Source organism: Clarias gariepinus, chromosome 13 (genome assembly GCF_024256425.1).
Source record: "Clarias gariepinus isolate MV-2021 ecotype Netherlands chromosome 13, CGAR_prim_01v2, whole genome shotgun sequence".
Lineage (NCBI taxonomy): Eukaryota > Metazoa > Chordata > Actinopteri > Siluriformes > Clariidae > Clarias > Clarias gariepinus.
Window position 1 is genome coordinate 17,558,355 of NC_071112.1, and position 22,638 is coordinate 17,580,992.

The following is a 22,638-nucleotide window of genomic DNA, read 5'->3' on the forward strand; positions in this document are numbered from 1 at the left end:
AGCATAACTGCCTCTTACCATTTTAGATATCTCAATTAGAAAAGCAGTTTTTATAGTCATGACTGCTCACAGTATTGAAGGGCAAAAAAAAAAAAAAAAAAAAAAAAAAACTTTATACTGGTATGTTGTATATTCTCCCTCATACATGTGGACAAACTTTGGTTAGTTAATTTACTTTCAGTTTCTACTTTAAAGGGATTTTGAAAAACCTTCGGCAAAAAAGCAATCCACGTAGTTTATGTTTATAACGCCCCTTTGTTGTGCCTTCTCAGTCCCTCTAGGATTGTTTCATTAAGTGCAATTACTTGTTGACTGTCTATGATGGTTTCAATAACGAAAAAATAAATAAATAAATAAATCAGCTCTAGCTTTTAAATCATAGCATTTTTGGTTACACTTGCTGCTGGTGATGTTGCTCTTAGTTTCATAAAAAAATTAAAAAAATAATGTATTGAGGCTATTTAACAGCAAATAAATAAAAATTATCAAACATTTTAGCTAGGCCGTAGCCCTGGAGAATTTTATGTATTTTATATTGGCTGGCCCTGCTCAATCACTGCCTATTTACATTTAAAACTCATTTAATGTTTCATTTTCTATTGTTTCACTTTGACCAAAATTTTTTAAATAGTTACTGAGACTAGAAGCTTTATTTTAAGGTAGGAATTCCTATTCCCCCCAGGCTGATCATGGAGAGCTGAGCCATGTATGCACCTTAAAGAAACTCTTATTGCTTTCATAAACACTGGAACATGTAGGTGTGTATACACTATGTCCAAACTACCTGTGCATGGTGTATAGTGTCTGTTTCAACAGGTTGCTGTGCCTCCTCTGTCTCCTCATCATGATCTGTCTTTTCAGGCTCAGCCATGAAAAAGGGCCTCTCCTGCAGAATCCATTTCCTGTACACTTTAATCACCTTACGAGTGGCCGAAGCCTCACAGGATGGCAGCAGGAAGGCCTTAGGTGACAAGATAGATAATTATTTAGCATATTATTATCACACAAAAATGTTAAAAGCAGTTTTATTTTGCTACTGATGCACCAGAATATGAGAACAATGGGCAAGTTGCTTTTCAAACTAATATAATCAAAACAGATTGTTTGCATTATAGAAGCTTTAGTGCCAATATAAGGCTAAAAATGTTTTTTTTTTTTTAGTGGTAAACTCACTGGAAAACCACAAATAAAATAACAACATTATTGTTTAATAGCACAAAATAACCACAAGGCGGCAGCATTGTAATATAAAACTTATGTCTAGTGAGCAAAGATTGCACTTTTCAGTTATAGTTCTGTCTGACCTGGTGGAAGACCTCGTTGACAAAGTTGACGTTGTCTCTGGTAGAGAGCAAAATGCCTTGCACCATGTCGTAAACGGAGCGGTGCTCCTCCTCAATGCTACACAGACTGGAGTTGCTGCCTCTTCGGTCGGACAGTGTGCTGCTGTTCGAGTGGTTTTTCTCCTGTTCCGCTGGCCCATTGGGCTCCAACTCGCTACTCTTCTCCTGACTGATACTGCCTGCAGTTACAGTCTGGTATAAACAAACACAGGTTACTTGGGCATGGGGTTAACAGAGACTCTTAAATGACTGTTTTTTTTTGTTTGTTTTTGGTTTGTTTTATCAAATTAAATAAAGAAATAAAGTTTAATCACAATTAATCAACTAATTCAATACAGATGTTACATTGCAATGCTATCTATTAAAGTTAAATTATTAAAAATGTTTATAAATTATTATAATTCGGGATATGTTTTAGGTCATAGGAAAAATTTACACAATCTTTGCTTCCGAAGAAACAACATAACTAACTGCTAGCTGGCCTTTTTTCATGTTTACTGAGGATTTCCTCTGAATGGAAATTTTCCTAATATCAGTTAGATAACGAGAACCATGTTAGACCTTCTGGCCTACCTGGATGATCTTGGGAATAACTTCTCCTCCATTCTTAGTGCTGGTTGTAGCTGAGCTCACATACTTCTTCTCCAGGAAGAAGTTGACCAGCCAGGTGATAAAGGCTACACGGGCGGCTAAGTACTGGTCACGCGTGCAGAACGTGCTCTCGTTGTTGCGTGACACTGGCACATATAAAGGTTTTGGTCTATGATGTGGGAGATCTGGGAATTGAGGTTTTGAGGGTGAATAAAAAAAAAAAAAACACCAACAATAAAAAAATGAAATAACCAAGATAATTGACAAGCAAAAATGCACTGGTTGTTCGACCTATTCAACAAATAATTTCTAAGAACTACTCGGATAAATGTTTAGTTCAAAAAGACACATTCAAGCAGGCAGTCTGACATACTGGGTATTAAACCCGTTCAGGTGCCAGATTGCTATTTATCCTAAAAGGAAATACTTAATTAAAGCTAATGAAAGGATAAATGAAACTCAAAGCAAGGCATAGTGCTTAATTTAGTCGTGTATAATGCTCCAAGTACAGTATGTATGTAACAGTTAAGAAAAGAGAAAGGTTAAACAGCTCATTTCAGTCTAAGAGTCTATATAAATACTGTCATTCCACAATTTGACGCATCCTTGACATTTCACTTCCTGAAGAGTCCTTGCATACACACTTTTTTGGGATTTGATTCTGGTAAACATTTTGGCTTATATTTAATTTACTCTTTTTAATTTACTTAATATGCTTTTAAAATTGTGAGTAAAGCCTTACCCAACAAAGGCTTGTAGAGGTTTGTGAGTTTGGTGAAAGAAGGAAAGATGTGTGACAGGTAGTACTTCTTAAAGAGGGCAAAGAGAAACCTAAAGCCTGAGTCTTGTTTGTCTTTCTTGTGCCATTCAAGGCTGGATGCCTGAAACAGAGATTCAAATAAGCAAACGCCTAGCAGAAAAAACCGTGCATCCAAACATGAGAGACAGAACTCCTGTCGGAGGTGCGCAAGTTCACACTTTACAAGAGCTAGAGCAAAGTTCAGTTCATTTTAATTTCTCTATCGATCTATTAATCTATCTATCTCTCTCTCTCTCTCTCATATATATATATATATATATATATATATATATATATATATATATAAATGAGATGCTCTGAGTGGTAGAAAGCTTTTTTTTTCTTCCATGCACCAATCCAGCCCACCTGCACTGGCTATCTACAGGCTAATATTATAAGTTTTTTTTTTTCCTAAATATGATTCAGAATGACACATTCCCATTCATGCACCACATAAATAACATATTTACATATACATTGTAATAAAAAATGTTTAAAGGCTATTCTGCAGTAATTGTCCACTCATTAAAATCTTGGGCTAACAGCGTACAAATTGTTCATGTTGTACATTTAAATGCTAACTATTTTTAGCTTTATTTACAAGTATGTTTTGAAGATAAAAGTTTTATAACTTTCTTTAAAGCTAAAAAACACTGAAATAGTATTAGGACAAACACTGAAATACAAATAGGACAATTTAACACTCGTAAATTGAAACATAAGGATGAAATTGACACTTTTAATAAACTCATTGACACTAAAAGTATTTGTCAGCATAAAACCAAAAGCAGACAATTACTCAAGGAAACAGGATGATCAATGATCATAAATCTGCACATCTGACTTTATTCTCACCTGGACCACCATGAACTTCAGCACAATTTGAAGAATGTAGCAAGTTTGGTCATCTACAGTCTTCTCCCCAGGCACAGCAGGTACCAGAGGGGTAATCTCTTCGGGTACGATCTTGGCTGCACCACCACAGAAATATAAACAAAAAAAATAAATAGGAATGCTAGGGAAAGCCTGCAATTTCATTTCTTTGAAATAAAAAAAAATTCAGATCTCTGAAATATAAAATATAGTTTAAAATGCAAAGAGAGTGGTTACAGGTTTGTCTAAAATAAACCAACATGAATCATGGCACAGAACGAAAGTTAAAACGAAAGATTCAAGTTTCAACCTTAGTTTGGATTCAGGTGACAGACAAGGTCTGTTACTAGCAAAGTAGTCATCTGAATATCAAGAAAAGTAAACTTGAGCACAAACTGGAGTTTTCAGTCATTGTCCTGTAGCTATAATCTGATTAGAATAAAGTCTATTCAGATTTCTTATTGCAACAGCAAAACCACTGCATTAAGAAATTTGAGATGCCTTGAAAAAAGATTCCTTTTAGCATCTGGGTCTGTCTTCCTTTTTTGCTCCTTTGCATTCTTTCCATCCAAGGTGGCATTTGATTACATCATTGTGCTTTTGTGCAAAAAACACTAGTATTTTAAAAATGTAAAAAACATTTCGAGAAATAAAGTCAAAATGTTCATGTGTGAAAAAGACCAGTCACTAAACAATGGAATGAAATGTGTGATCATTATCTTTACAAGTCTGTTCCACTTTCACATTGTGTATCATAGTTAAATGTCTGGGGAAAATGGAGAACTATGTGAACATGGTTGCAGAGGTAATGCATTGGTTGCAACTTCATAATCACCACATGCAGCAGAGGAGCCGGGTAATGTAGACCAGACAGTGTGAAAATGTATGTGCCCTTACCATCAGGAGGATTGGAGAAGGGGCTGTAGATAATGGTGTCCAGCGTGCAGGGACCTCTGGAAGAAGGAACTGCGGGGAAACCGGGCACCAGGCAAGCAAAGATAAGCAGCTGCTCTTCAGCACAGTTCGTCTGCAGAGCCTGTAGCCACAGCAGGAACAGTCGCATACCCTCACAGCGGATCTGCATAAACAATGACAAGAACACACGAACATGCGCACAAAATCATGTACTGTTTATCTAGTCACATATTACAATACACATGCAGTACATAACAGTTTATTAGCAATGCTAAACTAATAATGGATAGGGGCTGATCTTGCCTACAAAACAGTCAATTCTTCGTGGCTTTGAATCCACAACATTTTGAAACTACTCCACTGAGATTCTGCTGTTGGAGTCCGTCTGCTTCAAGGTTTGTCATGTTGTGCATTCTGATTCTGACTCTAGTTTTTCCCCTCATCACAATGGCACAGAATGCTTAGCTGAGTTACTGTGGCCTTTTTTGTCAGCTCTTAATATCAGCTCTTCATTCTCTATTCACTTCTTCTCAACAAGCTATTTCTGTGTGCAGAACTGCCTCTTACTGAATGTTTTTTGTTTTGTTTTTCACACCACCCTAAAAGGCTGTTGGTGCCAGATGTGCAGGCATAAGTATTTCTATAATGGATGATCATCTGGGATTTTCTCACGCAATAATCACACTGTTGTTAAAATTTTAACCTTTTCTTTCATTTTGATGCTTGATTAGCTGAAGCTGCTGGCTATGTCTGCATGATCCTATGCACTGCTGCTACAACTGGCTGATTAGATGCTTGCATGAAGGAGCAGAATTACTGTTCAATGCAATTATACTATAGATGCTGTCTCCTTTCATTTCTTTATATTTTAAAGTCTATTGGTAAACATTATGCCATATTTAAAGTAGCTATTCATATAAAGTATACTTGATCAAAATGTTTGGGGTTTTCATTTAGGTGTTCCTAATAAAGTGCTCACTGAGTGTACACAGCCTGTATGCAAGATATATTTGATTTGTAACTGTATATCCATCAATATAATAATAACAAGTCATCTCACCTTAAAAGAGTTGGCAGTGTGTAAAAGTTTCTTTAGAATGGAACCTGAAAAGATAAACACAAGAGTCCTGTAATAGTGCAGAATATGTTTAAATGTGCCATAAAAAACACATTTGCTGCTACATTTCCTCAATCAGTTGAATGCTGCAATGAAGTGAGATCTTGAGGCGACTGCTAATTGTCCTACAGAAGAGGCAAAACTACTCACTATTCATTAACATGATTCTCAAAAACTAAAAATGTGAGCACTATTCCAAAAGCTTTACAAACACTAATATTCAATGTTAAGTACTGTTTTCCAAAACATAATGTGTTTAAATCAAATCGAATACCATTTTTCATCCCTATTTCTATTTCTCTCCAAAGCAGCTGCACCCTAATATGGTCCTGTAACAAAACCACGCTAAGGCAACCTGAGGACAGCAGGCTTAGGAAAGTGATTCACCCATCGGTGTTTGTGTGCATCAAACAGAAGGATCAGCACTGAAATTATCTACACTAAGCCCAGAGGGCAAGCGAGTGCATCAATCCCAGCCTCAGTGCTTTAACAGCGACACTGATGCTGATACGGAGCCTCGAATCGAGCTTCTGGCCTCCTGCTAGAGAAACTAAGAGCAAGTGACACATAATTCAATTAGCAATCTGCATTTCAATCCACGCTTCTCATTTGCATTTCTCATTTACTCACCTCTCTTCTACAGCAGTTAATTTTCTCTCCTAAACCAAGTGTTGAGCTTAAGCAGAATCATACAGATAATAATTTACATCAACACCCTACCGTAGATATCCAATCAGAAGGAAGAGATGTAAAATTACTGTTTGTATACTATTACCTAATCAGTGACCTCTGAATTCAATTTTTTCGTTTGTCACGCATACGACCATATACAGTATGATATGGAGTATAATGCTTATATGATAATGCAATATTTTTATGCAATAAAAGGAAAACTGCACTAGAAAAATACAATTAAACTAAAGAATTTCGAGGAAAATAAAATTTAAATCCTTAATGTAAAAATCTGGGATGGAATGTTCAAATTGACAAAAAATATAATTATAGTAGAAAAATATAAAAAATATAAAGTAATTCTAAACTGTCTTGTAGTCTGTGTGTACCAGTCATCAACCAAATTCCACAAAATGACCAAAATTATTAAAAAACTGTTTCCTGAACATAAGTTTTAATACCAACAGCATGCTCTAACATCTTTTCTAAAAGTGTAAATGTCCATGTTTTAAATGATATAATGCCCATCTTAATAAACAGTTAAACAAATAATAATTTAAAACAATACAAATTTGATTAAATTCACAGCAAGGACAATCTACTTCAGAGAAAATCTTCACGTTATAGAATCTTGTATCTTCCAGTTCTTGATAAATTTAAGTTGTTTTTTTTTCTCTTAAAAATTTTTTTTTGATAAAATAACAGTTTATAGCTGCTATTATAAATTAATATTTAATGGAACTATTTGCACTATGGGTGTATTTTTTTTAGCACTGCTAAGCATATAGGTGGCACGGTGCCCTGATGGCGAGCACTTTCGCCTTGCAACTTCATGACTGAGGTTCGACTCTCAGCACCAGTCTTGCGTGTGGACTCTGCATGTGCTTGGTAAATGTGCTAATTTCTTAGTTTCTCCCACAATCCAAAGACAGACAGTGTAGGCTGATTGCCCCTAGTGTATGAGCATTTGTTGAAACCACTGTATTCTTTCGCTGTTTTATAATGTACCTAAATATTTATTTATTTTTTACTTCTTCTATACTTTCATATATTCTTTTTTTCATACTTTCTTTTTCTTTCTCCCATATTTTTGCTTTCTTCCATATTTTCTTCCCTTTATACTTACATTTTTTATATTTTCTTTCTATTATTTTGACATTCTTTTATACTTTTTAATGCATTCTTTCTTTTAGTATTTATTTTATTTCTCTGCTTCATACTTTGTCTTTCTTAACTTTTTCTTTTCAAATTTTTTCTTCCATACTTTTTTTGTCTTTCTTTTTTCATTCCTTCTTTCTTCCACTCACTCACTCAGTCACTCAATGCGCTAAACCAATATCACTGTAATCTGTGTTAAACCAATGTTGTATTAAACCACCGTTAAACCAATTTTCTTACTTTCTTTTTTTTTTACATCTATTTTTCAGTCTCTTAAACTCTACTTCAAATAACATCATTTTAAAATTATCTTATTTAATTCACATTAAAAACCTCTCTTGTCTTGGTTAACATCCAGTCACAACTGGTGTTCACCAAGCAGTCTGTCTCCTTATGTCACGTAATGACATAAAATCAACAGCCTTGGTTAAGGTGCTGCATACGTACAATAGCAGCACAATAAAATCTGGACCACTTATTATCATTTACAATCGGTTTGATGGTAATGTCACCAAAATATGCACACAAAAAAGGCACTACACAACCTGATGAATAGCAAAGATGAGTTCCATTGGCTCAGGGTGAAAAGAGCCACATGAAGCGACTGCTTTAGCTGCACTTACCTATACTGTGGAACTGCCATCGGCTGTTGATTTTCTCTGGTAGCAGTTGAAGTATTTTCTGCACAAAAGCACAATTCACACTGTTAGCTCTTTAAAAAAAAAACTGCAAACACCAATATCCAAAATATCACAATCTAAAAGTTTTTCTCAGTTTAAACCTAGCTGTCACAGACTTGCACTACACTGCTTTCATCACTTTATCTACTGACTGGATTACAGCATCTTGCCCTTTTGACCCTGCATCATTATGACAAATTTAAAGGGTCTATAGGGAGAATACGTGCCTGGGGAGCTCGGGAAACGGGCAGGGTGATGACATTGAAAGCAGTGTTTTATAGGTAATGACAGTATGAAAATATGACTGTGTACAGCAAGCTCATCAAACGAAAAAATTATATTTAATGAAAGACTATAAAAACAAAGTATATCACCCTTTCACTTTTGAGCATTCAGGAGTATTAAATTCTTTCAGAAACAGGAAACACTGCTACTGCTAGACTTAGAGCATGTTAGTCATGTCAACTGGAAGCGCATACAAGCCCACACCCACTCGCCCGTCTCCTCAGCCTCAGGCAAGATGTGACAGGCATCAATCAGCACGTCAGCATCACAGTCTCAGTGTGTCAAGCTCATTTACTGCCTGGTCTGATCTGAGGCGTGATGACACATGAGCCGTGGCGCATAGTAGGCCTGTAGTTATTGATCCTCTGTGTGTGCATGTGTGTGTGGAGGACAGCTCAGGATTAGTGTCCGTCCTTGCCTTTAAGAAGCAGACGTGCTATCAGAGGTGATGGCTGTCGAGAAGTTTCGCTTAAAGCCTGTGCACTGAGAGTCTGCAACAGAAGACAAAGGTTTCAGTAATGCTTCACTCGCTCTCACAGCGCTAGCGGAAAGCGATTCCCTGCAGAGCCGAACTGGCTGTCGAGACTGTGGATGCGAGCAGGGTGGGGTAGAGCCCCGGAGTGGCCATGCGGCTCTGGTTACTGGAGTCTGCTCTAATCTGCCACGGCTCTCCAGGCATAAGGCTGGAGCATTACAGCGGGCTGCGCCTCGTCTGCCTCTGCATTTACATGATCCACACTCGGCTTTCCTGCCACATGGCGTGCATGACTGAGAATACAGCAGCTCTGAAACACTCTCCTAGCAGGGATTTAGAGCAGCGCATCCTCAAAGTACTTCTAGAACTTTTGCAGCCCTGGAGAATGAGCAGCACCTCTGGAACATCTGAACATTTAAATTAGGATTAGCTTTTTTGAGAAAGAAAGTGTGTGTGTGTGTGTGTATGTGTGTGTGTGTGTGTGTGTGTGCGTCAATAATTCTTAGGTTTTCTCGAATTTTTAGAAGAAGAAGAAAGAGAGAGAAAAAAATAAGGTGTAGAGGTCATCTGGAGAACAGCACTGATTCTTAAAAGTACTTTAAAAAAAAATGTTTTCAGGCTAAAAAAATAATACATAACTGTCTATTAGATAAAGTCCTGTATTTGGGCAGGATTTAAAAATTAAGAAATTTTAATTTAATTTTATTTTATTCAAATAAGGGTTAAGCGTTATAATAATTGAAATGCTTACCATAAATCAGCTTTTTATAAAACAACAAAAAGTGTGTGTGTGTGTGTGTGTGTGTGTGTGTGTGTGTGTGTGTGTGTGCAATTTATTTCGAAATATTAGTTGCTTTTTCCCAAAAATAGCCATCTTGCAAAAAATGGTGCATGTTCTATTAAACATTAGTGAAATATAAACAGTGTAACTTAATCGCTTTCTGCTGTATTTAAAGAACAAATCATAATCATAAATAGCTAGTCTACAGAACTAGTAAAGACTTAAGTCCAGTCTCATGTTTTAATTGGCGAGTAACCTAAAACATATTCTAAAAATATTCCAATATTCATCCAGAAGCAACAGAGCTTGAGCAAGTGACATAATTAGTGGCATTGCTGTGTTTATTCTGCCATACTGCCAGTTCGGCACAAGGCAACGGCACTAACCACTAAGCCAGTGAGCCGCCTAAATATAAATATAATAAATATCAATATAAATGTTCTGTACATTTTCTAAACTATATGATAAATATTGATATCTGTTTAAAATCAGTTCAGTGGAAACAGTTTCTGAAGTGGGGTCAAAGTTGAACATGACAAATGTGAGTGATAAATATCAAGACCTTCATGAAAAACCTACAAAACAAAATCTGAAAGTCTCTTTAAGAAAGGTACCTCCTGTGTCCATCATGAATCTAAGAGCTTTTATCAGCTGGTATAAGACTTAAATTAGCGGGACGTGCAGGACACTGAGCTCTTATGCATTTGTGCCTGTGCTCTGGTTTGACCCTCTCAGTTAAGATAAACATGCTTAACTCCTTAACAGCAAGGAACTAGAGGTGATCGATGGATCAACACATTTATAGGATGGGTCGGAATATCTAGAGCGTAATGGTGCACCAAGGCGCAGAACCTGAAAGAGATGCCTCGTAAATGATTTGGATTGAGAAATTAAATCAGAATCTAAAAATACATTTAAACTATGACTGTCCATCACTGGACATGACTAAAATTAAATTCGCTTCATATTGCAATGCTACTGTTAAATATAACTATAAAATGTAATACTATAAAGGACATGACAGTAAGTCTAAGGTATAAGTTAAGCTAGAGCAGAATTTTAGTACAAGTAGTACGCAGGCCGACGAATGTAGAGATGCAAGTACGTCCAGTAAAGATGGCTGTAGCAACAAAAATCATGTGACAATGTGACGTAGCTGCAAAAGCTCTACAGGCATAAAAAGACAGAAAAATGAACAGGCCTTTAGATAATCGGGGCTAGATATTTTGTATGTACAGTATGTGTGTGTCTACTGCATGTACAGCATATGTGTATAAGGGATGAAATTAACCAGGGACCATCCGTTACATTACCATTATCATATCCAAATGCAAATTTAATTTGCGTTGTGATTCTGTGTTACAATTTTATAAATCCCATTTTTTAAATTTAGATTTTGTTACAATTTTAAACACACTTGGCAATTGATTTACTCTGACCACAAGGGATGCTGTGCTGCCTGTTTTTGTAGCGGAATGGCAACATTTTAACGCCTCAATTGCAAACATATAAATAAAAAAAATATTTTTCTAGAAAAAACATAATTATAGTACAAAATAATAGCGATACGTACCTGACCTGATTTTTACTAAGGCTTAGATACACACATGCACTTTTCTAATGTTTTCTTGGTGGCACATATTCTGATAAATTGTACCTTACGCAAAAAAAAATAATAATAATAATTTAACTGAAAAGTTGAGAAACTTTCTGTGAAAAACACACCTGAGACTGGGAAAAGAAGGCAGGAATTCATAACACATATACAAACCATCAGAGCTCATCTTCATTAATTGAGAGGAAAAAGACTAAGTACTGTTATTGGTGTGTATTTGAGTTTAACTGTTACACCAAAATGCATGAAGGTTGGGAGAGACGTAGAGGTAGCCAAATTTACCCCAAAGCCAAGCTAGATACTTACTTAGGAATATTAATTAAAAGAATATTAATTCCAGAATATTCAATTCAATTCAATTTTATTTATATAGCGCTTTTAACAATGGTCATTGTCTCAAAGCAGCTTCACAAAAACAAAAGAAATTCATTAAAAAGAAATAATAAAAAAATATATATAAACTTTTACTATGTATCTTTAAATGTGCGTGTAATTTTTGCATGTTATTTTTAGATGAAGAAGACTTGTGCTGCATTAGTGTACACAGTTTTGCTAACAAACTCAACCCATTATTTTGCTAACACATTATTTTGCGAATCACAGTCTCTGGGCAGTGTCTCTCGGGGACTAGGTTTGTTAAATATAAAGAAAAAATTAAATAATAATAATAAAAAAAATATATAACAAATTAACTAAATAAAATTTCCATCCTTTGGCAATTTGATATCAGGAAACACATCTATGCTTTGATGGCTTCAGGGGGACGGGAGAAATTTTTCAAAATCTAAGTAGAAGCCATTTAGCAACATTGTCAATTCTGGTATCTTGGACAAATACTAATAAAATCAACAAAAATGTAATTTATAAACATTTTTCACAGCAACTCTGCAGTACTTATTTACTCCAGATGATGGCAGCAGCACATCACAGTTGCTCCTTATCCATCCTTAATCCTCTTAAAAACCTCAGTACTGAATCCAATCTAAGTCCTGGACTCCTAAATTCTACCATGTGACCACAGACCACTGCAAAATGACATGCCCCTTTACAGCCTACAATAAATTATCCATGGGAATGATGCCATGTTGTGGAGCAAGACCATGTACAACATCCGAGTTCATGTCATTCATGTTATTTATTATCAGCTGGTTTAAATTTATAGCTAAAAGAGAGTGAGTGAGATATAACATTTGTAAATTACACTCTTTTTACACCTAATTACACTAAAGATCTCATCTCTAACTCCATTTAAACATTACATCATCTTATGGGGAAAGGTAGGACAAATTTGGCAGGTAAAACAGGAGAACTTAAAATAAGTCAAATCAGCAACAAAATGCAAATTACATATAAAAAAGCAGAGAAAGTAACCAAGACTTCCTCCAAAAGAGCAAGAAATGTCATTAAATTATGACTGTGTGCATCCAGTATGAAAGGTAAGTTTCTCTCTTCACAGTCGAAGAATCCGACAGAGAAAAGCTAACTACTGATGGCAGTCGATCATACAGCTTCGTGTTATTTTATTCATGGCCAATTTGGGCCAGTTACAAAGCGGACTGGTTTTAATGGCCTGCTGAATACAAGTCTGAACATCGATCACAGCCAATCTGTCTGTGAACCTGCGCATAAAGAAAATCACCATATAATGAGAAATCCATTGCCCATGTCTGTCTGTGAGTTCATTTCCTAATTTAGTACAGTAGCACTTGGAGCAGGCGCGCATTAGCTCATGGGAAAATTAATGACCATACCTAATGCATGCGCATATACTACTGGCCTGTTAGTACTTTATTAGACTAAGCCCCTTAAACTCTGCACATCAGCCACACAAATAAACGTCATCAGGCATTTTGGAGCCTTGTCAGGGTCATGTGCTGAGAGAGAGATGGCAGCAGGGCACGGGGGAGGGGAGGCTTGAGGAAGTGTGTCCTGTTTTCCTGACTTAGTGTCAATGCTGACTCATCATCACGCGGGTCAGTAGGTCAAAGAGCAGAGAGCTGAAATAAACAGTGTTCCCCACATAAATTATATACACCTGGGTGGATCTCTGCTTGGGTTTGGTGGGGTGTGGTTGATCAAGTATGCGTTATATAATCATTTTTACTGCTGTGTCAGTTTCTGCAATTACCTTAATAAGTACTTAGCTTTTGTTCTCTTGTGATGTTTCAGTTGCTGTTCTTTTACACAAGCAGTGTTCCCACGCCATTTCTAGATATTTCCTTCATTTAGAAATCATCATAAAAAAGGATGCCTTACAGCCTTCACTTCTCAGCCTTCTCTCTGCATCTATTCCTCAGTAGAGTTATTGTAGCGTTGCGATTGCAAAACTGAATCAGATTTGACTTGTTAAACACAGCTTGGCTGTCATGAAAAAAGTAAAAAATAGATATTCTTTTAGCTCAAATACATATAGAACAAGCAAGAGGTTCCTGACTTGTATAGTTATAACCCAAAGCATTATAACAAAACTCAGTGTTGTCACATATCACTCGCTCCAACATTCAACCGATCTGAACAAACTGTACTGTAATATATTCATTTCTCCTTCTCTCGATCTTCCACTCATGACTCCACTACCTCGCCACACCTTTACTCCCACACACTGATCACTATAAAGTTATTTTATACTGTTTAAAAGCTTCTCTTGGTTTTTAAGTGAAACTAATGTTATAAGGAATGGACTACATTTAATTACCCCTGTTTAATTCCATTGTGTAGCTGTTAAATAAATCAAAGATGTAAAACTTTCGAGTTTTGATGCAACTTATTTTTTAAGAGTTAAGCTCTTAAAAATGTAATATTAAATTAAAATATATATAAAATCTTACAACTTAAATCAAATCAGTATCTAGGCATTGTGATGGTATTGTTTTGGGGGGGTCCCCAGCGATTCGCAACCCTAGCAAATATTGTATTCGTACATACAGTAGTCTAATGAGTTTTTGCATTCACAAAGCTGAAAAAAAAATCTAAAGATTAAAAAATCTGAAATTTTGTGTCCATGTCAAAAGGAATGGAAAAAAAGAAAAAAAGAAAGAAAGAAAAAGAAAAAAGGAATTCTGCATTCTGCTGCTTGCAAATGTAATGCTCCGTGATTGCAAACTGGCTAAAGAAATTGCTTGTGCAATATGGAGTTAAGTCACTTCTTTATTTTAAAAATACAGTCTAGCAAAAAAGGAAAACTTGCATTTCTACTATTTTAAGTTTACAGTGACTGGGGAACAAGTAAAAATGTACTCAGCTGAAAGGAAAAATGTAGAGGCATCCTGCTAAAGTCAGCTTATATTGGAAAGCTTAAAACACCTACACAAATCCATCCAGTTTCATATATTGACTGGCTCATCTCCCATTTTTTCCTGGAAGAAAATAACTGCTCTTTTGGCATATTTTGAGTGATACCTTCTGCTAGCTTGTGAAACTATTTGAGTGTTCAGTTTAAGGGTGGCCGAGTCATTAAATTAATCAAAACAAACATTCAGAATCTCTAATCGACTTAATCTTAACCGTGTCAATTACTATTATTATTTTTAAAAATTGTTAATACTCTGGTTAATACTCTTCACAATGTGTGTTTATCCTGTCCCCTTAATTACTTAATACTTAAGACTCTGCTCTATCCATTCTGTGACATGGAATCAACATGGAACCGAGTCTCTGTGAACTAAAAAGGTTTTATTAATCATAATTGGAATAAATTTTTTAAATTAATTGTAATATTGTTTCGAGGTCATATCGGTCATCTCTAGTAGAAGGTAAAGCACTGATAAATGTACTGTACAGTACATGTTCATGTGTGTTCACCCTAGCCATAAAGCGTCCAGATAATGAGTGCAATAAAAGCTTCAGTACGTCATAGTTTCTATGTGTTAATCTTCATGGATTTACCTGAAATCACCACCAACCCTATCCCCCAAAGGCCACCACCACCACCACCTCTCTGCCTTTCCCACATGCCAGATACTATGTCATTCTTTTAAACATGACATTTATTTGTAAACCCTGCCCAAGAATAATAATGGTTAAAAAATAAGTAAGTGATACCAACCGGCTCAAAATTAGTCATCTAATTAGCCAACTTTATTTCTTTCTCTTAATTGAATCAAACTATCACTGCTAAACTAAATATACAACAAATATAGCATAGCACTTATTTATACTTATTCATTTGGGCACATGACTTATGGATTTATATATACTCAGCAAAAAAAGAAATGTCCCTTTTTCAGGACTGTGTATTTCAACAATAATGTAAAAATCCAAATAAATTTACAGATCTTCATTGTAAAGAGTTTAAACAATGTTTTCCATGCATGTTCAATTAACCATAATCAATTAATTAACATGCACCTGTGGAAGAGACTTGTCTACCGACTGTGAAAAACACCCAAAGAAAGATGCCCAGGGTCCCTGCTCATCTGCGTGAACGTGCATTAGGCATGCTGCAGGGAGGCATGAGGACTGCTGATGTGGCTAGGGCAATAAATTGCCATGTCCACACTGTGAGACGCCTAAGACAGCGCTACAGGGAGACAGGAAGGACGGCTGATCATCCTCGCAGTGGAAGACCACGTGTAACAACACCTGCACAGGATCGGTACATCCGAATATCACACCTGCGTGACAGGTACAGGATGGCCACAACAACTGCCCGAGTCACACCAGGAACACACAATCCCTCCATCAGTGCTCAGACTGTCCGCAATAGGCAGTCCATGAGGAGGAGATGCACTGCAGTACTTCAAGCAGCTGGTGGCCACACCAGATACTGACTGGTACTTTTGATTTTGAGCCTCCCTTCATTCAGGGACACATTGTGAAACATTTTTAGTTTATGTCTTATGGTGTTGACTCTTTTAGTGTTCATACAAATATTTACACATTAAGTTTACTGAAAGTAAAAACAGTTGAAAGTCAGAGGACGTTTTACAGTTTTAAGATCAAGATGATCTAAAGAGAAGCATTTCTTTTATAATGTGCTGTTTGCCACTTTAAGAGATGAAGAAGTCATTCAAATGTTTGTCTTGTTTTGCCTGACTGCGCTCCCAGTGCAATGAGAGGCTCTTTGTACATTTGCGTGTGTATATGTGTGTGCATGTGTGTGTACGTGTGTGTGTGTGTGCGCGACACCTGCCACAGTGAGACCGGTTGAAGGTCTGAGGTCCAAACACTAAGGCACTAACAGAGAGAGCTCATGACAGAGAAGAAGCAGCTATTATTCCCCCATCTGGATGTGAAAGAAACTAGTGAAGCTAATAGCAGTCAAGAGCAGAGACTCTTTAAACGTGCTTCCACTTATCACACAGCATGTCATCAACCATTCATAGAACTCGCTCTACTTGCTGCTGTGTATTCATTTAACACACTGTACCACACCATACAATTTATTAACCAAAAACAACCATCTAGACTTAAAGAACGTCTAGCCGTGCACAACAAGGAAGTGGAACCACTAACCTGGCTAGACACAAACAACATTAACCGGCGTAACACACCAATATCAGATCGTTTGGCGGTACATGAGCAGCAAAAGAAAGGTGATAACTAAACATCTGAACAATTTACTATAGATTCTTGTCCATGTGAACAATATGTGCATTATAAATAATACTCCTTGTTGTTTTGACAAGCAAGGATCTATACTGTAGTTTTAAACAACATAAATTACAGTCACTTGAACACATTCTTTGCACTGGTATTACATTTTTATAACAATCATTCTGTACAATTTATACTGATATTTATATTGCATATAATTCATATCATAGTCTTAATTGTCTTATTTTTATTTTGCACATGCTTTTTCTTTTAGTGTTTTCCCCCCCTTAAAAATCTGCACAGTCTGGAGTTTGTTGCAGTTGCACTTCACTGCTGTTGTACTTGCACAACCATGTATGTGACAAACAAAATTCATGAATCTTCGTAAAAGTCAGATGACCAAGTCAAAGCTAAAGGTGACTAAATGAAGTCCTAAAGTGTGCAGGACTAAAGTGAAGTGTGCGACACTCTTTTTGGCCAGGCAGTGCAAATTATGGCTGTACTTACAAAATGGAGTCTATTTATCTCCAAGGTTATTCTACCAGGAAAGTATTTTCAGTGGTCCTAACCAAACTTTTGGGAAAACAGACAATATACGTATATACACCCAGCTTTTTAAACATGCACTAATTCAGCCTCCATTGCAGATCCTGTGTAGCAGCTTATCCAGTCACAAGTACTACAATATGTAAATTATTTGACGTAGCTGAAGGTAGATCACTGGGCAGAGGCTAGAGAGATAGCATCAAAAAGCAGAGAAAGTTTCAATATTTATAGATTATTTCCATATTTATGCTCTCTCTTGTCTAATTAGCACGCTAATGAGATTGCTAGTAAAAAAATAAATTGTAAAAAACACAACAGCCTGCATCATCCTTTCTCACTGCGTCAAATGTCTGTGTGCAGTCAGACAAAAAAAAAAAAAACTAATGATTTTGAATTGCCTTATTTATAACCTTAAACTAGTTAATAAACAGTATGCTGTTGCTGTATGCACATTTTAGTTTAATACTCTCTAATGGACTAACATACATTAAATACTGTACAAAGAAATGAAAATATTGGGAACAAACATCTGTAAACGCCACAAAGGAGCCAGACACAAAGAGATCAGAGAGAAGAAATGGGTGGAGGAAGAACAATAGTCCTCATCTTAACTCTGACAGCAGCCTCAGGGATGAGCCCTTATTTAAGCGGGTCACATACGTCACCATTACAGCGCGATGTGAGCTAATCCGATACGCACCAATCACAGAAAGAATACAGTTGATGGCTCTTGACAAAGGACCAAGTTTCCGTGTTAACAGAGCCCTGTTTCAGAGTGATATGGAGATTACCCAGAGTGCACCAGGAAATTTCTCTCCTGTACAAAGCGGAATGGAGGAGAGAAAGCGGAATATCGTGTGTATTGTGTGTGTGTGTATTGTGTGTGTGCGCGTGTGTGTGTGTGTGTGTGTGTACACACATGTGATGCTACATTAACTCGCACACTTCACACAGCATTGATCCACTAATGGTCCTGTCCTGCAGTCAGCTTATACTCGAGGCAGTGTTATAATGTTCCAGCAGGTCTATGGGGTACTGACTGGCTGATCACATCATGCTGATATAGAAGATTTTTTTAAATCGGACTAAATTTAAATCTTAAAAACTTATCTTGCAGGCTTTCTGCTGACAGTAAGAAAAAAGCTTACCAAATACATTTTCTTAGTCACATCTTAAACCATCATTGTATAAGAGCTAATACCGCAGTAATGATATGCTGTGATACCAAAGAACAGAGGACATGGAAAACTGAAGATTAAAAGCAAAGCCCTGTTTTCTAGAAACAATAATTTTTATGTAAGCATGTCTCTTAGGCATACAGGATAAATGACAATATTGTACACTGATTGCATCTATTTTTTAGTTATTATACCCCAGCATTAGGGCTGTGCCATCAGGGGAAAATATTATATAATATTTTTTCAGAGGTATACAAGACGTGATTTTATTTTTTCACTTTTAAGACCAATCAAACCATTATTCCTCTTGATGAAAATTTAGCACTAAAAGGAAATACAATACAAAAGGAAAACAATAATAAAAAAAAGGGAGTGTACTTTGCCATAATTGGTCTGTGATATTTTTTAGACTGTAGATCAGAAGGACCCTGGTTCAGGCCGCAGCACAGGGCGGGCAGCCATTGTTTGGCCCTTAAGCAAGGTCCTTCACCCGCAACTGCTTAAGTCCAAACGGGCATCGAGCTGGCAACCCAACCCCATAGGAAACTGCCACTGAAATGACAGATATATCTCCAGGTTGGGGATTATTCACATTTACCCAAATATACAAAGTAAGATCAATACTTATATCTAAAATCTAAGAATTTAAGCTGCATTAAAAAATAATTTTAGGTTCTTGAGTTTAGAATTTGCAGTCAGAAAAACATTTAAAACTCATTTTGGTCATAACAAGGCTCAACAAGCCATTGGCTGTTCAGGTTATTTGTATTTGATCACGTTGTATTATAATATAAAAAGTATGTGTGTCATTGGATATTGTGGCAACTTTGGCACCTATTTGGTTCAACTCTTTAATTAAGCAGATCAGTCTAGTTTAGTGTTTTATAGGGCTGGGCGATTAATCGAAAAGTAATCGAAATCGACATTCAGAACCTATAATCGTTCAAATTTTTCCAGGTCGATTATTTCGATTACTTTCCCATTACAAATAATACCGCGTGTGGAGTCACGTGACCCCGCTTCGTTACGTTATTTCCGCCGACATGTCGAGCATGGAGATCTTAAACACTGAGACAACTGAGCAACAAGAGCAGCTTGTACCATAGAAAAATACAGTCTCCGTTATTTGGACACATTTTGGCTTCAGTAAGGATGACATCGAACAAAATGAAGTCAGATGTAGATACTGTAGAAAAACAGTTTCGACGCCCAAAGGTAACACTACCAATTTGTTTCAACACTTGAAGCACAATCACGTTACTGAATATGAACAGTGCATGGCTCAAAAAAACAAACAAAAAGAGACCGACAAGCGCCCAGCAACAAGTGCCTCCGCAAAGCAGATGTCGATAACACAAGCGTTCACAAATACCACACAGTATGAGATGAGTGAAAAAAGATGGAAAGAAATAACTGACCCTATTTGTTATTACATCGCATAGGATATGTTTAGAGAGTTCTATTTTCATTACAACAATCTGTTGTTTACAATGATACATTGCACATTAAAATATTTGTTTACAGAAGATGCAAGAAATTCACTGTTTAAAATATTGTTTACAGGATATACAATAGTTATTTTATTTAGAAGAGATACTGCTTATTTTCTACTTTTAATAAGAAAAACATTGAAAATAATTTATTTTGTTTCCAAAAGTGCAAGTTATTTATTTTTACTTTTTTATAAAAACAAAGTGACTGTTCGTTTTAGGCAATGTGTGCCTTAATTTCAGTTGTTCAACATTGATGTTCAATAAATAATCATAGATAGTAGATACTGTAGTGTGTGTTTCCTTCAATTATTTTAAAATCAAGTAATGCACCCTTCATTTAAAAATCTCTCACTTGTAATATGTGAGCATATTTACTGTACAAAACTTATCAGTAAACTATGAGGGCAAGAATTATAATTTTTTAAATAATCGTTCATTTATCGTAATCGAGTTAAAATGTTAAATTAATCGAGGTTTTGATTTTAGGACAAATCGCCCAGCCCTAGTGTTTTATAAGGAACTCTAACAGGGAAGTCAATGCCTCAGAATAGAGTAGTCATGTTAATGTTTATCCACTTTAGCTGTAAAGCATGCAGAGAAGAAGAGTGCCATATAAAGCTTTTGCATTTCATAGTTTCTATATAGCACCTATCTTATATCTTCTGTTTTCCAATTTTTCAGTTCTCATAACATCAAAAGCTGCTTTTTCTGTGCATGTTTTTGGTTATTATATAACAAACAAGTAAAAGATATAAAATCAACATGTCAGAAAAAAAAAAAACAATCACTGATTTGGAAAATGATCACTTTTCTCCTAAAAATTATTTAAATCAGGTGAAGCTAATCACCTTCTCAATGACACACAAAGCCAATTGGCCTTTTACTGTGATCAGCTGTGGTTATTTTGATTAGCTCAGAAATAAAAACTGGAGCATTTCGATCCCAGAGCTGCAACTGAAGCAATCAACTATGGGTGGCAAAGCACTGTCCAAGAATCTCCAAAAGTCACAGACACAAGTAAAAATTTCAATGTGAAGTATATTATTAAGAATTGGGAGGTATTTGGTATAACACGTCACTCCAAATTGGATGAAAGAGAAGGAAACTGGTCAGAGAGGCCTACAGCAACTCTGAAGCAGTTTATGACAAAGCATGGTCATTGTGTGCATGTGACATCACCACAAATTCTTCACAGATTGGCTTGTATGGAAGGCTTGAAGTAAAAAGTCATTTCTCAAGAAAGGCAACATGCAGTTACAACTGAGCTTTGCAAAAATGCAGGTGGTCAAATAAAACATTGAACTATTTGGGCACAACACCAAACGATATGTCTGGCAGAAATCCAATACAGTTTACCATCCAAATAACACAATTCTTCAAACTAACTCGAGTACACTAACACGTGTAAAGCTTGAGGAGGTAATATTCTGTTACAGGGGTGTTTTTTTTCAGCAGCAGGGACTGGAGCATTTGTCAGGATAGAAGGAAATGGATGAAGCAAAATACTGTAAAAAATTTTGAAGAAAATCTGCTGTTAAAAGTTGCAACTAAATAGAGCTAAATAAAACAAGACTGTCTGTCTTTATTTCAGGCTGCAAAGCAACAAAATGTACTTAAAGGAGGTGATTCTTTCATTATAGCTGCTGAAACAAAAGTAATTACAGGAACTAACTAGTTCTGTGGACACTCCACAACATCAAACTAAACAATAAATGATTTAAAGGTATAATAGATCTTCCTTTTTTATTAACAAATTACAGTTGATGAATTAAAGGTATAATAGATCTTCCTTTTTTCTTAACAAATTACAGTTATATAGAAGAAATAAAAAACTTCCAGAAGTGCTGTTATTAGATAATAATTGACTTTAGGCTACATCAGACAACACTGGTGTGTTTTATGGTCTTTGGTGTGTTTTATTAACTCCTTAACTGCTAAGAAGTACTGTAGACTTAGCAAAGCTACTACTTCTTACAAATTGCTAAATATCAGTGTAACATCTTAATACACTATAAATTCTTAAACTAACACAAAGGTTGTGCCATAAACATTGAAAATAACATGTATGCATCATCAATGCACTGAATTTCAGTGCACTGATGTTGTTCCATGCGCACACTGAAGTGGCTTTTATACAGCAAATGAAACACTACCGTTTCTCCTGAACGACCTTTTCAGTCGACCTCTGTTGACACAATGCAAACAGTCTCCTTATTACCACACTGCAGTTTTCAGCTCTCTCTGCAAATGTAACTAGAGAGCCCTGTGCCTGCCAGCCTGTCTGTCTGTTTGTATTGGAAACTAGAGCTGCCATTTCAGCTAGGTGAGAGAAAAAAATAATAATAAAACAAGATGACTGCCCCTCCAGGAGAGGCAAGAGAGCAAAAGACACCTGCTGGCTGAACTGATACACCAACACGTTGCCTGATTGGACAAAGAGCTAATCATGTTCTACAAACAAGATCCTTTTACCACCTAAGACAGAAACTGTTTATTTAACTAGACGAAGAAAGCTTGTCTAAACTATATATAATTGCTGATAAAAAAGACTGCACAACCAAGGACTATAAATAATATATAAT

General features: G+C 36.1%; 1 protein-coding gene across 5 annotated transcripts in view; it reads right to left on the bottom strand.

The window, feature by feature from the left end:
* Positions 1–22,638, bottom strand: part of ralgapa2 (Ral GTPase activating protein catalytic subunit alpha 2) — a 109,688-nt gene that overhangs the window by 63,193 nt on the left and 23,857 nt on the right. For all 5 annotated transcript variants that reach the window (XM_053509303.1, XM_053509302.1, XM_053509300.1 and 2 more), the window contains exons 4-11: positions 8,092–8,149; positions 5,582–5,625; positions 4,504–4,684; positions 3,589–3,704; positions 2,677–2,815; positions 1,917–2,119; positions 1,305–1,535; positions 785–961 (exon numbers count right to left, since the gene is read on the bottom strand). In XM_053509303.1, the coding sequence (XP_053365278.1) occupies positions 785–961; positions 1,305–1,535; positions 1,917–2,119; positions 2,677–2,815; positions 3,589–3,704; positions 4,504–4,684; positions 5,582–5,625; positions 8,092–8,149 (1,149 nt within the window). The remainder of the gene's footprint in view (positions 1–784; positions 962–1,304; positions 1,536–1,916; positions 2,120–2,676; positions 2,816–3,588; positions 3,705–4,503; positions 4,685–5,581; positions 5,626–8,091; positions 8,150–22,638) is intronic.